This window comes from Narcine bancroftii, chromosome 3 (assembly GCF_036971445.1).
Source record: "Narcine bancroftii isolate sNarBan1 chromosome 3, sNarBan1.hap1, whole genome shotgun sequence".
Classification (NCBI taxonomy): Eukaryota; Metazoa; Chordata; class Chondrichthyes; order Torpediniformes; family Narcinidae; genus Narcine; species Narcine bancroftii.
In genome coordinates, this window is record NC_091471.1 from 11,707,534 (window position 1) to 11,724,614 (window position 17,081).

The 17,081-nt window shown below is 44.5% G+C and overlaps 1 protein-coding gene across 1 annotated transcript in view; it reads right to left on the reverse strand.

The window, feature by feature from the left end:
- Window positions 1-11,464: 11,464 nt before the first annotated feature.
- The window catches only part of LOC138756974 (dedicator of cytokinesis protein 2-like), a 1,510,503-nt gene continuing 1,504,886 nt past the window's right edge, over window positions 11,465-17,081 (reverse strand). The window contains 2 exon segments of the mRNA XM_069923500.1: window positions 11,465-11,776; window positions 12,738-12,901. Coding sequence (XP_069779601.1) covers window positions 11,675-11,776; window positions 12,738-12,901 — 266 coding nt within the window. The 3' untranslated portion in view covers window positions 11,465-11,674.

A 17,081-nucleotide genomic window follows, 5' to 3' on the forward strand; every position in this document is an offset into this window, starting at 1 on the left:
AGGAAACTATATTCTCACTCAATTCTTATTTGTTAAACATATTCTTTCACACCACCTTCTCAAAAAGAGAGTCCAATGATCCAGAAACCTGAAGCCCTCCTTCCTGGTCCATGACTTTAGCCACATGTTAAGCTGCATTATCCTTCTATTTCTAATCCCATGCTGACCCAGGTACAAAATCCTTACTGACAGCACTGATTCGAGCACCGGTCACTGGCATCGTCACAGCATTGAGCTAACCTCTATGCTAACCGTGCCCCCTGAAGTGTAATGGTTCAATGTATACAGGTGTATGGATAAGAAAGGTTAAGGTAAAAAAGGGAGTAGCTTGGGTAGACACATCAAGTGTATTTATACACCTTATACATGGAACAGTGAGTAAAATACTAAGGTCTGCAGACACAATGAGCCACCCAGCAGCAATAAATATTCACCAAAACAAATGGTTACTTAAACAAAAGTTGCTTTTAATTATCTTTAAACATGAAAATAGAATCAAACTTTAACTTATCTCTATTGACTTACTTAACCTAACTTAACCCCCTTCTAATTCTAAGCACACGTGCATGTAATGTCCAAGCTTTCTGGTTTCAGGCAATTCTTAGACTGTGCACAGAATTTAACATTTATAAAGTTCCCCAGGTTTTGGTGCTTGAAAGGTAAATGGTCACCGCTCAGGAAGGTTCCTTTCAGTTTCCAGAGAGAGATTTGTTGTGCAATGGCATCCACAACTGATTCCTTTTTAATCAGCCACTCCAGTGTCTTGCTGAAGAAACTTGCCACCTCAGGGTTCTCCAGATGATAATCTCTTTCTTTCAGGTCACCACAGAGTTCCTTTTTGTTTTCCTTATGTGAAATATAAAGTGTTCACAATCACTACTCTGGAGACAAAGTCTTGGAGAACAGGTTCAGCTTTATTTCGAGTCTGCAGAGTCGGATGCCCTGGTCTGGAGACACACCGGAGGTTCAGAATCACCACTCTTTTGTACAGTCCCGGGCTCAATATTACCCCACCTTCATTTACCTTCTTCCAATCAGAATCTTAGTACATTACAACATTCTCCTTCTCCCTTCCATCAATCTAAGTATCACTTAGTTCCTCCTTCTTCATACATCACGTTATATTAATTAGTTCATTCCCTCCTTAGGGGAATCTAAGTTAATATTCATGTCTCTATTAAGCAAGCGCAGTACTAGCTATAAACTACCTTAGGTCACTGTACCAGCTTGAACCAGATCCTTGCATCCTTGGGGCTCGAGATACGAAGGGGCTCACTAGCCAGTATTGTCTACTCTCATGCTTTTATCTACATACTTTGAGTGGTGAGATGTAATTACACCACTAGGTCACCAGGGGTCACCCCAGTGACCTTGTCTATAAAGCAGTCCAGAGCTACAGCAGAGAGACAAGACCTCTTAGTGGACATATTAGTTCATTAAAGCTGTCTTATACTCGCACTGCTGGTGTGGTTATTGTCAGTACATTTTGCATTCCATCTCTTTTCACAGAATGGTGCGGGTTTAATCACTGTCAATCATTTTTCACAATTCCTCCTTTTTTCTCTTTACCATGCATTTCTGATTAAACTGCATTATTATTCACCTTCTTTTGCTTTGCCCATGGGACGAGACTAGTACAGGTAGCTGGTTAAGAGCACGAACATGGGGGATTAAGTAGGCCAGGTAACAACATCCACTCCAACCTTTAGGTGTAGGGGTCAATTTAAAGCCTTTTGTCCAATTCCAACATTCCTTTTCACCGGGTAACCATGAATAAATTTTACGTCCACCCACTCAATATGTGCTATTTATAGGCTGCGGGATTCGCAGTCCTATCACGGTCCAATTCTGCATGCAATTTGAAACTCCTAGTTGGTTCCTCAAAAGGAAGCAACTCTCCAGACTGAGTAGTTGGTGACTTTGTTAGTTTTGGTCGTAGAGACGATCCTTTGTATTTATCTTCAGTGGTTGGATCACTGTTACTGGGCAAGGTATATATATCAAATCATTTGTGTGGGGAGAGAGGGACTGCTACTAAAGGGACTCCTGACTTGCCACGGTGTGGTATTTTCGCACATACCCAACAATCTGTTTGATTTTGGTTCTTAGCATACTTAGTAGACAGCGAGATAAAATAATTTTTAGGTTTAACACGCAAAGATATGTATAAGTACAAATTGAAATAGTAAGTGTAAAAGTTTCATTATTTTAGTTTTCTTTTCTGTCCCTTTTTACTCCTCTTTCCTTCCTTCTGTGGCTGGTGGTGGGTCCACTGGTCCCTTTATTCTTGAAGCGTGTGTCCACCCCTTTTCCTTCGTTCGGACCACTGTTTCTGTGGTCAACAGTACTAGATATGGTCCGTTCCACCGGAGCTGAAGCTTTTCTTCTTTCCACGATTTGATCAGGACCTAGTCACCAGCATTCACAGAGTGGATAGGGAAATCCAGAGGAGGGCTCTGCGCCAGCAGACCCATAGCTTTTAAATCTGCAAGAGAATGAAAGACTGCCAGTAAATAGATCCTTAAAAACACATCATTACTTTCAACTGTAGGTATTCCTTCTACCCGCCCCAAATATGGGAGTCCAAACGACATCTCGTAAGGGGATATTCTAATGTCTTGTCATGGGGTTGTCCGAATTCTGAGAAGAGCTATTGCTAAGTTCCTCTTCTGATGTCCTGGTACATGTACTATGGCAATTCTTTCTGGTTTGATTAATGCTTCTAAAGTCTTTTCAATTAGTTGCTCATGAGCCATTTCTTTTCCTCTTGCTGTTATCATCCCTTGTTCTTTCCAAATTTTACCAAATGTGTGTACCACTCCAAATGCATATTTTGAATCTGTATATATGGTACCTCCCTGCCCTTCCAACAGTTCCAGGGCTCTCATTAGGGCATACAACTCACAGGACTGAGTGGACCAGCTGCCAGGCAGACGCCCAGTTTCCACTTTGGTTCCAGTAACTCCATCAACGATAGCATATCCACTGTATCTCTTCCCATCTATACAGCTTGACGATCCATCTATGAACCACCGTTGTCCTTCTGAGAGGGGCTCCTCTTCTAAGTCATCTCGATTTTTCGTTTGCAGCTCGACCACCTCGCTACGGTTGTGCCTTGAGTCCTCTGCTTCTTTATCTTCTGACGAGTACAGGAACTGTGAAGGGTTCAGACTTTTATCTGTTCAAATTGTTAAGTCATCTTTTTCCATTAAGATTGCCTCATACTTTAAAATTCTCGAGTCTGTCAACCATCTGTGAGACTTCTGAGTTAAAATCGTTCTGGCAGTGTGGGGAATGAATACAACCAGATTCCCTCCAAAGGTACATTTTCGGGTTTCTTCCACTAATACTACCATGGCTGCTACTACTTGAATGCATTCCGGCCACCCTCGTGATACTGGGTCCAACATTTTTGAGAGGAATGCCACAGGTTGCCTCTGGCCTCCTCTTTTCTGCGCTAGCACTCCCAAAGCTATCGCTTTTTCTACATTTACAAACAAGTAGAAAGGTTGATTAATATCAGGCAAAGCCAGGACCGGAGCATTAATCAAGTCTTTCTCCAAGCGATTAAATTCCTGCTGTTCCTCTAGGTTCCACTCCACGTTTTCTTTTTCGCTTCCTAGTTTTTCATATAAGAATCGGGCTTTCTATGCGTATTATTTATCTATCCACACCCAGCAATACCCAATTAATCCAAGGAACTTCCTTATCTCCTTCTGATTTTTAGGTATAGGTAAACTGGTGATACCAGCAATTCATTCAGGTCTGATTCTCTTTTTCCCTTGGCAAATCAAGTGTCCCAAATACTTACTTCCTGTTCGACGAATTGCAGTTTGTTCTTAGAAACTCTTAATCCTTTCTCTCCCAAGAAGTTTAGCAACTCAATAGTGGATTCACAAACTTCATTTTCCTTTGTTCCTGAAATCAACAGATCGTCTACATACTGTATTAACTGTGTTCCCGAAGTGCTTGAGTGTTTTTTCTAATACTTGCTCTAAAACTTGTCCAAATAAATTAGGAGATTCTGTAAACCCTTGGGGGAGGACTGTCCTTTGATACTTCTGTTTTCTTCCCGAGTGAGGGTCCTCCTACTTGAATGCAAACAAGTCCCGACTATTCTCATCCAAGAGGCAACTCCAAAAAGCATCTTCCAAATCTACAACACTAAACCACTTGTGTTCCGGGGGAATTTGATTCAATATGTTATAGGGGTTTGGCACTACTAGATGTCGTGTCTGAACAATCTTATTTAATTCTTGTAGCTCCTGGACCAAGCGGAAAGTCCCATCCTTTTTCCATACAGGGAGGATAGGGGTGTTATAAGGGGACATACAACTTTCTAGCATTCCATCTCGCAGCAAATTTTCAATAACTGGCTGAAGGCCGCTTCGTCCTTTTACTGAAATAGGATACTGTTTCACCCGTACTGGCTGGAACCCCTTCTTTAGGGTTATTTTGAGTGGGGTTATTTGCAGTCCTCCCCTGTTTCCCTCTCCGGCCCAGACACAGTCCCCAATGTCCTGAATATCCTCTTCCCTCAACGGATACAATTTCACCATTATACGTCCTTCCACTGGAACGGTACCGACTCCTAGTCTAATTTGCAGATCCCATCCCATCAGATTCACCCCAGTTTGAGGAACCAGAATCAGGTCTTCAATTGCCTCCTTGTCTTGATACTTCACACAGACCCCCTTGATCAGAGGGGTCTTCATGACTCTCCCCCTACTCCCGATACCTTTAATTGTGGACTAGTGAATCTGACACCCTCCGGTATAATGTTTAATGATGATCTAGTGGCCTCTGTGTCCACCAGAAAAACGGCATCCTCTTTGTTGGGTCCCACCTGGAAGAAACTCCTGATGCCTTTCACTTTGGCTTGGCTTCGCGGACGAAGATTTATGGAGGGGGTAAAAGTCCACGTCAGCTGCAGGCTCGTTTGTGGCTGACAAGTCCGATGCGGGACAGGCAGACACGGTTGCAGCGGCTGCAGGGGAAAATTGGTTGGTTGGGGTTGGGTGTTGGGTTTTTCCTCCTTTGCCTTTTGTCAGTGAGGTGGGCTCTGCGGTCTTCTTCAAAGGAGGTTGCTGCCCGCCAAACTGTGAGGCGCCAAGATGCACGGTTGGAGGCGATATCAGCCCACTGGCGGTGGTCAATGTGGCAGGCACCAAGAGATTTCTTTAGGCAGTCCTTGTACCTCTTCTTTGGTGCACCTCTGTCACGGTGGCCAGTGGAGAGCTCGCCATAGAACACGATCTTGGGAAGGCGATGGTCCTCCATTCTGGAGACGTGACCCACCCAGCGCAGCTGGATCTTCAGCAGCGTGGACTTGATGCTGTCGACCTCTGCCATCTCGAGTACTTCGACGTTAGGGATGAAAGCGCTCCAATGGAGTGCTTTAATCCTCCCCAAAAACCATCAGAGGGATCGCTTCCCTTTCCCTCTTTAATTCGGGACATTCCTGTTTGAAATGTCCCACTTTCCCACAATAGTAACCCCCTGCCTGCTGGGGTTCCCCAAAACTCAAGTACATCAACATAATAACAACCGGAACATTTCCATCGCTCAATTTCTCTATCAGAGCCATCCCTCTGGTGGAGTCTAATCTCCTGGATGGAAGATATAAGGCTCGTTGAGGAAAACTCATGTTGAACTAAATCTTTGGGGTCCCAATATTGATAACCCTTTAGATACTTTATCTGCTGCCTCATTAAGTTAAGAAATCACATATTTATCATGGGTATGTGCTCAACTTTAAATTGCAAACAAATTGGTATCTTGTGTGGCCCCTTTAAGAGTATTCCTGGCTGTCTTCGTTCTCTGCTCTGTAGTATTCTGCGTTATCTCTTCTTCTGGGCTTCCTGCCAATTTGCCTGGCTGGTATCTTATGTTTTTTTTTATGCTGAGTTCTCTCTGTCCTCACTGAGAACAGCTTAATTTTTAAACTGTGCCAATGCAGACAAATGTGTTTTAACAAAAGCTTCTAGAATTTTCCACGACTTTAAATCTTAACTTCTTTGTTACAGTGGCCGGATGATTTATATGGCTCTGGGTTAGAGCATTAACAGGATCTGAAAATACTTTGGGTATTGCTGGCTAGGGGTCTAGATACAGGCAGATGATATGCTAGTGGTGGTCCTTAGGGGGTCCCTGATGAGAATTCAGGGTCACTCGTCTCTCCCTCCTCCATCAGCCTTAGGACTTCCATTTGACTATGTAGTCCTTGTTTATCCTCCTGTGCAGGAGGCTTCTCCTGCCTACCCTTTGATTTTTCCTGACCTGCTCCTTTCTATGTGCACATCCTTCCTGGAGCACACCCATAGCTTCACTGTCCCCCACCCCCACCCCCCCCCCCCCTTCTGCCAGTTTTACAGTGTTAGTTTGGCAACCTGCAAGCCTATGCCTTTTCTTGTGCTAACAGGCGCCACTTTCCAATGAGCTCTTTAATGAATTCATCATCCCAAATAACCACCTCCCCCCCCCCAACAGCCAACCTTCTCTAATTCCTTTTGTTATTCGATCTCTTAAATCCCGCATATTCCTCTTCCCTCCTCCTGGTGCTTGTCCCAATCTGGCTGAACAATTGGAAATTTAGCTTCTGTGGCAGCTCCCTGGTGGTCTCCGGGGGGAGGGGTGCTCTCTCTCCCAAATTCTCATTCCTGCCTGCTGGACCATTTGTCTTTCTTCTGCAGTGAATAAAGTTCCTAATATCGACTGCATTTCACCCCAGGTATAAATGTTAGGTCCCAAGAATTGATCTTCTAAGAGACTTTTCATCTCCTTTTTAAAGTTTCTCACTTCTGTACTAGTAAGAGGAAAGTTGACGAATCCCAACGCCCCTTCTCCTATCAGAACCTCCCTCAAAGGGTACATTTGTCAATCGGCTTGATCTTTCAGTTCGTATCTGTCCAACGGAAAGGATTTATATAATTCTGTAATATTTCCACCTTGCCCCTTCTCTTTTTCTCGGGTTTTTCTGTGCCCCTCTGCCTTGCCTCCTCCGGCTCAGGGGCACTGGCCTCTACCCTTCCAATGGGCTCCCTCACCAATCGGTGATTCCCGGGAGGGATATCACCAGTATGCTGGTGATCCTCCCCTCCCCTCTGACTGTCATACGGCGAGGGCAGGTGCTTCAAAGGATCCTCCTCATTTCTTACAGTGACCTTAAACAATTCTCTCACTCGGATCCAACACGCTGCATAATCTGACTCCTCCGGGTCTGCAGGGCTTCTTTCATTTACGAATAAATTTAATTTCTGACATATCCAATCTTCATCTGACCCCAGTTGGGGCCACCAAACCGAAGACTCCAGAATTGGAGTCTGAGGCCATTTGTAATAACAAAACTTTATCATAGTTTCCTTAGTCTTTCCCTGGGTCCTTCCCCGACCCCAGTTTCCTAACATCCACCCCAATAGACTATCCGGCAGAATGTCAATCCCGGGACCCCAACTCTGGAGTCTCTTCTTCTCTCGGGTTCTCTTATTACCCACATCCCTGTCCGATCACTCATTCCTGACAGGATCCCATTCGCCCGAGTAGTACTTAATAGTCAATTTTTCTTACCCAGGTCTCGTGCATGAGAGTTGCCCCGACCGAACCACTCCTCCTACCGGAGTCCCTTCATTCTGTTTCACTCCCTCTACCAGAGCTTTCCTAGGCCCTGTTCTCCAGAGTCTCCTGTCCGGATATCACTTGCTAAAACCGCTGACGGCAACCAAGGAAATCGGAGACCACTGAAATCAGTGGGGTGCACCTTCTCGTTCTTCAATAGCCAGTCGCCAAGCGGTGGGAGTTGAGGATCCTGGACAATCCCTCAAGCTTATGAAATATAAAGTGTTCACAATCACTACTCTGGAGACAAAGTTTTGGAGAACAGGTTCAGCTTTATTTCAAGTCTGCAGAGCCGGGTGCCCCTGGTCTAATTAACATGTTATGTTAATTAGTTCATTCCCTCCTTAGGGGCGTCTAAGTTAATATTCATGTCTCTATTAAGTAAGCGCAGTGCTAGCTATAAACTACCTTAGGTCACTGTACCAGCCTGAACCAGATCCTTGCATCCTTGGAGCTCCTGATAAGAAGGGGCCCACTAGTCAGTACTGTCTCTTCTTCTTCTTTGGCTTGGCTTCGCGGACGAAGATTTATGGAGGGGTAATGTCCACGTCAGCTGCAGGCTCGTTTGTGGCTGACAAGTCCGATGCGGGACAGGCAGACACGATTGCAGCGGTTGCAAGGGAAAATTGGTTGGATGGGGTTGGGTGTTGGGTTTTTCCTCCTTTGCCTTTTGTCAGTGAGGTGGGCTCTGCGGTCTTCTTCAAAGGAGGTTGCTGCCCGCCGAACTGTGAGGCGCCAAGATGCACGGTTTGAGGCGATATCAGTCCACTGGCGGTGGTCAATATCTACTCTCAAGCTTTTATCTACATACTTTACATTCCATTACTTTTCACAGAATGGTGCGAGTTTAATCACTTTCAATAATTTTTTCACACTTATTCCAAGTGAAACATTAGCGAGCCAGTCCTCTCCTCTTGCATGAACCACAAGGGCTTTTACCAGGCTGTCTTACAAATGGCTTTTCCATAAGCTTTCCAGCTTGTCCTGTTTCAGTCCCAGCTACTTCTGCTGGCTGTAACACTGTACAAGTGATCTCTGTGTCTCTCTCTTTCTCTCTGAGAGAAAGCCTGTTTGCTGGCAAAACCACATGACCCTCTTAGAATAACAAGTGCTCTTCAGACAATCTGCGGCTCCAAAAATATCTTTAATCTGTTGCCTTATGTAAATGACAATCCATTAGTAAAGTCTCTTGAGCACTCTTCAAAACTCTTGCAAATGCTCTGAGGCCGCGATAGAGCATGGCGTAGAGCTCCAGTATTTCAAATAAGATCTGTTTCAAAGTGTTTGTATGTAATGTTCTCTAATAAACCTTTCCTAATTTATCTCCCAAAAACATATCCATATACTCTATATACTCTGTCACAGGAGAAACTCAGCAGATCAAACAGTGTACTTTACATAGCAAAGATAAAGAGACATGTTGAGTATTTTGGGATTGAGTCTTTCATCAAGGTATGGCATTAGCATGAAGGGTTCTTCTCCGAATCATTGGGTTATATATCTTCATCTTTGTTTCATAAAGGACACTATTTGACCTGCTGAGTTTCTGCAGCATTAAAAAATACATGGAACAGTGAGGGGAGTTGCTACATGAGTTATTGAGCCAGTGAACTCTAACATGCTCGCCGCTGCACAAAGTAGATCAAGAGCTCAATCACAATGTGGCATTGCAGTTCAAAGTGCAGAGCAAGAGCAGCATAAGACCGTTGTCGTGGGGTTCATTCAGGAGCCTGATGGCCATGGAGATGAAAATATCTTTTGAATAATCGATGCATGTTTTCACTACTGTTGGAATCTAGGGGTTAAAACAGTATGAAATAAATGATTAATTAATAAGTGTATATTTACTGCATGGTTCAGGGAAAAAGGAATGTGATTAAGTGGCAATCACAGCATGGAGCAAAGTTGGCTGAGCAAAATTGTCTGCTCCAAAATACAGGGAGAGGAAATGCATAAAACGATTTAGGAGGAATGCTCAAACTGAAGGAGGTGGTGAGTAGCACAGGAGACACAGGCCAGGTCAGAACAAAGAATGGCCTGCAAGAAACAAAGGGAATGGAAAACCAGTCTAGGAGGAAGATTAAGGCAGGAGGAGGTGTTAAAGAGAACAGCAGAAATTGGCCAGACAAGAACAGAATGGTGATTAGAAATATCTGGGGATGAATTAATTTCTGATCAACACAACAGGGTAGTCTGGCCTGGAGGATTAAGATGGGAGTGCTACACCCCAGATATCTGCAATACAGGAGATGACTTGTGATAACCCTTATGCAAAAAGATCTAGCAAAGGAAGACAACTTTTGTTCTGTATGATAATGAAATCTAGCAAAGGAAGCCAACTTTTGTTCTGTATGATAAGGTTGACCTATATAAACTGAACCAACTGGACAATAGGGGTCAGTCTTGGGGAGTAGCTCACTGTGCAGGTGACCTATGAACTAATGAGTGACCCAGAGCTCTGTTAAGTTTTATTCTTGCGCTGGGTAATAAATTGACTGTTGAACCGAATACCTTCTCCTATCACTTCATTCAAAGAACACGCTGGACTCAGACTACACATAGACTAAATTAAGAGTAAGGTAAAGCCAGAGTCCGACACTACTGAACCTTCTCCCCAATGGTGGGAGGGAGACGAGAGAGTGTCTGGGTTGAGATGGGCCCTTCATTATGGTGGCTGCCTTCCCAAGGCAGCAGGAGATGCAGGTAATGGTGGGGAGGTTTGGGTGATGAAATGAGGTGCCTACTGATCGAAGCTGAGCAACTGCCACGCCACACTGTACATCAGCGTGGACAAGTTGTTTCATGTTCTATAATGGGATGAAGCTGATGGACTCAGATTAATAAGTTGCTTCACTGTTGCCTCTCCATTTCAATGTTAAATGTTTTCTATGTCTTGTGATAAATGAAAAGTCTAAACTTCATCCACCACCTGCTGTTGACACATCACCAAAGCAAAACGATTTCTTAAACGCGACTTCCAAATCGCATAACACAGAACATTACAGGCCCTTCAGCCCACATTTACGCTGACCTCTGTAAACTGACTCCACAACAATCTAACCCCGTGGTTCTCAACCTTTTTCTTTTCACTCAAATCCCAATTTAAGTAATTTCTAGGCCATAGGTGCTCTGTGATTAGTAGGGGATTGCTTAAGGTGGGATGTGGGTAGAAAGAAAAAGTTTGAAAACCACTGTTTTAATTGTACCTAATGGACTCGTTATGTGCACGGTTTCAGAACTCCCAAGGAAATGGGTCAATGACCATTTTTCTCAAGCAAAATATTTCAGTAACAACTGGGTCTAGAGCAGTGATTCTCAACCTTCCCTTCCCTCTCACATCCCACCTTAAGCATCCCCTTACTAACCACAGAGCACCGATGGCAGAGGGATTACTTAAAGTGGGGTGTGAGTAGAAAGAAAAAGGTTGAGAACCACTGGTCTAACCCTTCCCTACCCCACACCCATAACCCTCTTACATCCATGTGTCTTTTAAATGTCCCAGTTGTACCAGCCTACACCACCACCCCTGGCAGTGAATTCCAGACACCCACCATGTTCCGTGTGAAAAATGGACCTCTGACATCTCTCGTAAACTTTCCTCCCCTCACCTTAAACACATGCCCTCTGGCATTTGCAATTATCACCCCAATAAAAAAAAAGGTGCTGGCTGTCCCCCCCCCCAACCCCCCATCTCAAGCTCTCATAATCTTATATACCTCTCATCCTTCATCACTCCAAAGAGAAAAACTCTGAAAACCTTGCTTCCTAGGACAGATTATCTTAACACCACCCGTGTGCAAAGCTTCCTGAGGACAGAGTGCGGTAAAGACACAAAACAACTGTATCATCCTTTAAAGTGTTGAGCATTTATTTAAAAAAAAGAACAGTTTTCATAATTGTTTGAATTCGTCTTTAATAAGGGACAACAAATTGGGGAATGGGGCAGGGGGGGTGGTTCACACTCTGGTTCAGTTGCGTCATTTCCAGCTGGTCCTATGGTCGATCTCTGAGCCCCTCCCTGCGGTTGGCAAATCTCCTTCACCCCCGAGAGGGAGGGGGGTCAGCTGGGCGGGAACTGCATCGATCGCTTGTTCTTTGGCGGAGGAGGAGGTGGCGGGAACTTGAGGGGTTTGGCACTGTCGGGTGTCGGGGGGCACTTCACCTGGTTGAGAGGAGAGAAGCACATTAGCGTTTGGTGGGTTACAATCAAGCCCCCATGGGCAGGAACCAAAGGGAGATCGAACACTCAAAAAAAAAGCCCTGATAATTGCTTTCAGCTCTGATCGCCTCTTTACAGGAAGGATGCACCATTTATACTCGTGTAATTTTGGAGACCAATTTTCCGGGTCAAATTTGGGTCATTGACTTTTACACAGGTCATATTTTTATCCGTGGTAAGTTCCTGCGTCATTCAAGGAGTAGGGAGCTCTGAGGGGCAGGACCGAGTCGTAAGTCCATGGATGCAAAATCTTTAAGGACCCTTCCCACCCCGCACACAGCGTCTTTCAGCTGCTCCCTTCGGGAAAGGGATACAGGAGGATCAGAACCAGCATCACCAGGCTGAGGAACAGCTTCTTCCCATGGGCAATGAGGATGCTGAACGTCCAAAGGAACTGCTCACACTAGCCATCCGAAGCACTCATATTTATGAAACAATATTTACTTATTTGAATATATAAATACTTTCCCTGCAAATGCATTGTTTGTCCGTATGTATGTGTTACGTCTGGTTGTATGTCTGCAGGTTTTGCACTGAGGACTGGAGAACGGTGTTTTGTCAGGTTGTACTTGTGCAATCAGAGATAATAAAATATGGACATTGCTGCTAAGGACATCGTTAATTGGCCAAACCAAATGACTCTTGAGAAACTGAGGCAGCACTTCACCTCTTTGAACAACTGCAGTCACTCTGGTGAAGGTGCCCTCACAGGGCTATTGGGGAGGAAGGTCCAGGGACTCAATCCAGAGACGACGAAGGAAGGAGGACAATTTGGATGGGTCCTTGCACTTCTCTCGAGTTTGTTCTGACGTGCAATTAGATCATGGCTGACGTGACTACCTTCATGTTCCCACCTCCCTCTGTCACATTTTGTCCCCTTGTTCACTAAGACAAGCCAGCTCACCTTTTTTGGAGTCCTTGGTCCTTGGATGACGGGTGAGGTCTGAGGATCCACCAGGTCCTGGTTGAAGTTCTCTAGCAGACATGGGTTAATCTTCTTGGGCAGAGGTGGAGGCCTGGCACTTTTGACCTTCACATTGCACCCATTTATCACTGCAACCAACTGTCCTGTGAATCAGCAGAAAGGGTCAGCGATGTAGGAGAGGCTGAGATGTCCTCTAACACAATTGCTTTGCTTTAGAATTTTGCCACTTTTCACCCTACACCTCAGAAGACCGAGGAGGAATGAGCCAACTTGAAGTCTGTGGTTCAGGAAATAACCATGTTCCTTGAGAAGCTCAAAGTTCCTGCATCTGCCCATTTAATTTTCCTCTCTGGCAGAAGGACTAAGGATTTAGAAGGTTTTGTAATTTTTTTGAAACTTAGACACACAGCAGAAGCCCTTCCAACCCAGGAGCCTGTACCACCGAGATCCACCATTTAATCTACAAATCTTTTTTGAAGGGTGGGAGGAAACCCATGCGGACATGGGGAGAATGTCTCCTTACAGACAGCGCCAGATTCGAACCCAGGACACTGGTGTTGTAACAGCACTGCACTAAGCAAGCTGTCTGTAAGAAAAATAGAGGGTAATGGGAGCATGGTAGGGAAGGAAGAAATTGTTGTGGAGCTCGTTTTTGAAGGCTGGCACAATATTATGGGCCAAAGCCCTGGATTGTTCTATTAAAGTCGATACTAAAGGCTCTAAGACCATATAATTCATCTCACCAATCGTCTAATTGGGCAAGGCATTGTTGTGAAAGTAAGCAAGTCACGTTGCAGCTATGTAAAAGACTGCACTTTGAATATTGCATGCAATTCTGGTCACCCCATTACAAGAAGGATGTGGAAAGGGTACAGAAGATATCCTGGATGCTGCCTGGATTTGAGGGTATGAGCTATGAGGAGAAGATGGACAAGGTGCTTCCTCTGGAGATTCATAAGGTGAGGGGTGATATAATGGAAGTTTATAAAATGCAAAGGCAAAGGAGGAAAAACCCAACACCCAACCCCAACCAACCAATTTTCCCTTGCAACCGCTGCAATCGTGTCTGCCTGTCCCGCATCGGACTGGTCAGCCACAAACGAGCCTGCAGCTGACGTGGACTTTTTACCCCCTCCATAAATCTTCGTCCGCGAAGCCAAGCCAAAGAAGAAGATAAAATGTATAATTTATAACGTGGGCGGCGTGGTTAGCGTGAAGCTGTTACAGCGCCAGCGACCCGGGTTTGAATCTGGCACTATCTGTAAGGGGTTGGTACCTCTCCCTGTGTCTGCATGGGTTTCATAGAAACATAAAAAAATAGGTGCAGGAGTAGGCCATTTGGCCCTTCAAGCCTATACCACCATTCAATATGATCTTGGCTGATCAGTACCTGGTTTCCTGCCTTCTCCCCTTACCCCTTGATCCCCTTAGCCACAAGGGCCAAATCTAACCTACTCTTAAATATTGGCAAGGAACCGGCCTCAACTACTTCCTGTGGCAAATAATTCCACAGATCCACCACCCTCTGAGAGAAGAAATTTTTCCTCATCTCAGTCCTAAAAAAACTTCCCCCTTATCCTTAAACTGTTACCCTTGGTTCTGGTTTTTCCCAGCTTTAGAAACAACTTACCTGCGTCTAGTCTGTCTAAACCCTTAAGAATGTTATATGTTTCTATAAGAATCACCCCCCCCCCCCACCTCAGTCTTCTAAATTCCAGAGAATACAAGCCTAGTCTGTCCAACCTTTCTTCAAATGCAAGTCCTTCCATCCCTGGTATCAGTCTAGTGAACCTTCTCTGCATCCCCTCTGTGAGAGATGAGTAACACTGATCTAAAAGAAAAGTGAGGATTGTGAGAGATGAGTAAAACTGATATAAAAATATGAAGATGAAAAAACTAGTATAGATCTATGTGTAATGAATAAAGCCAGTATGAATAGGATAAGAATAGATATTAGAATGTAGGAAGTAAAGTTAGTCTGAATAAGATAAGGGTCTTCTAGCCTTAGACAGAATTAGCAAGTTCTGCATGTAAGAAGTTAGTCAGCCCTGAGAGTCAGGAAGGTGTGAATAAGGACAATGACATGATGGGACCAGGATACCCCCTGGTCCTCCAAGTTCACAGCACGTAGGCAGACAGGATTGCCTAATGCCAAACTCATCCAGGAGGCAGAAGAATGTAAGGGGGAGGGTACTTCTATACCGAAATAAACTGTATAAAAGTTGGGTGAGCCCCAGTGTATGTGTGTATTCCCAGGGTAAGGGGAAGCACCCAACTTTGCATTGTTGTATAATAAATGTTCTTTGTTCTCAATTTTTGTCTCGAGCAATTTCTGTGAAAGTCTTTCTTTGGCTTGGCTTCGCGGACGAAGATTTATGGAGGGGGTAAATGTCCACGTCAGCTGCAGGCTCGTTTGTGGCTGACAAGTCCGATGCGGGACAGGCAGACACGGTTGCAGCGGCTGCAGGGGAAAATTGGTTGGTTGGGGTTGGGTGTTGGGTTTTTCCTCCTTTGCCTTTTGTCAGTGAGGTGGGCTCTGCGGTCTTCTTCAAAGGAGGTTGCTGCCCGCCGAATTGTGAGGCGCCAAGATGCACGGTTTGAGGCGATATCAGCCCACTGGCGGTGGTCAATGTGGCAGGCACCAAGAGATTTCTTTAGGCAGTCCTTGTACCTTTTCTTTGGTGCACCTCTGTCACGGTGGCCAGTGGAGAGCTCGCCATATAACACTTCTGTTTCTAACCCCTCCATGGTGAGGATGCCCTTCCTCAGATAAGGAGACCAAAACTGCATGCAGCACTCCAGGTGGGGTCTCACCAAGGCCCTGTACAGCTGTAGCAGGATCTCTGTACTCCTCTGGGTGCTTTGGTTTCCTCCCACCATCAAAAATGCATGGAGTTGTAAGTTAATTGGGTGTAATTGGGGTGGCTGTGCCATTTGAATTTAAATGTAATAATTTCTCCTACAGTTTGATGCCATCCTCTTCAGTATTTACATCCACTCACCCACTGCTCCCCAACCCCATTTGTATCGTGTATTTGATTTTCAAATTATTCGTGTTATGGAGAACAGCCTTGTGAGACATCTCATCTTAATTTCTTCCATTCTAAACAGCTGCCCTTCACTCTTGAAGAGTTAGTCATCATTTCTGCAACTGATCTCATTCATTCGCCTGTTATGGTGGTTTAACAATATATATTTGGGGAGAATTTATAAGATTTAGAGTAGGTCACATACATTCACACATTTTAAAACAGATCTTATTTGAAAGATTGAAAAATTCACATTGCAGGATCTCTGGATCTGCAAGAGATCCACTTGTGGAAAGGTAAGCACCTTTCACAAGTAGGTGCGTTAATTGAACTGATGTGTCATAAAATGCTTGACCATTGTCTTGCTGGAGTCATGCTGTCTATCAGTGCCCTTTCTGCTCATAGAAAGGTCACTCCTGGATTTTGTTTATCTAACAACAGATGGGAGCAGAAGAAAGAACTCCTGTTGTTTTGCTCAGGAAGGTGGGGGTTTTGCAAGACATGAGTCACATGCTCTCTTTGGAGTTTCAGTTGGAAGAGAGAGTTGAGTTAACAGCTCAGTCAGTGAGTGGGACACTGACAAGTAATTGAAAAGTGCAATCCAGGGAAAACCGTTTGAAACTGATGAAAGCAAGTTCCAGAGCAGTAGATGGCTGGAAGAGCTAATCTGTGTGATGTTTCTCTTGAAATAGAGGAAGGAATGGAACTCTGGTAGCTTGAAGAAAGAGGTTACTAATCTGTGTGATGTTTCTCTTGAAATAGAGGAAGGAATGGAACTCTGGTAGCTGGAAGACCCTGATGGGGCAAGTTTCATCAGCGAGACCCTGAAGTGACTAGTGGTGGTACCTCAGGTGTGGAAATCCAGGAGCAACAAATATCTCTCTCTACAAACCCTACAAGAACCTTCCTGAGTGGTAAACATTTACCTTTCAAGCACCAAGCCTGGTGAACTTTATACATGTTAAAGTCTGTGCACAGTATGGTGATTGCCTGCAACCAGAGAACTTAGAAGAAGTGAGACTGAATTGTGAACCAAAGAACTTTTCTTGAATTTACACACACGTGCGCTTAGAATGAGAAGGGGGTAATTTGGGTTAGTATATCGTATAGAGTTAAGTTAAAGTTTGATTCTATTTTCATGTTTGAAGTTGATTAAAAATAACTTTTGAAAGTCACTTGTCTGGGTGAATGTCTATTGTTGCTGGGGTTTGGGGTCCTTTGGGCTCGTAACAGTAGACTGTATCAACCTCCTATTGAAAATATTACACCTCATGCATTATTCCATTGTCCAAAT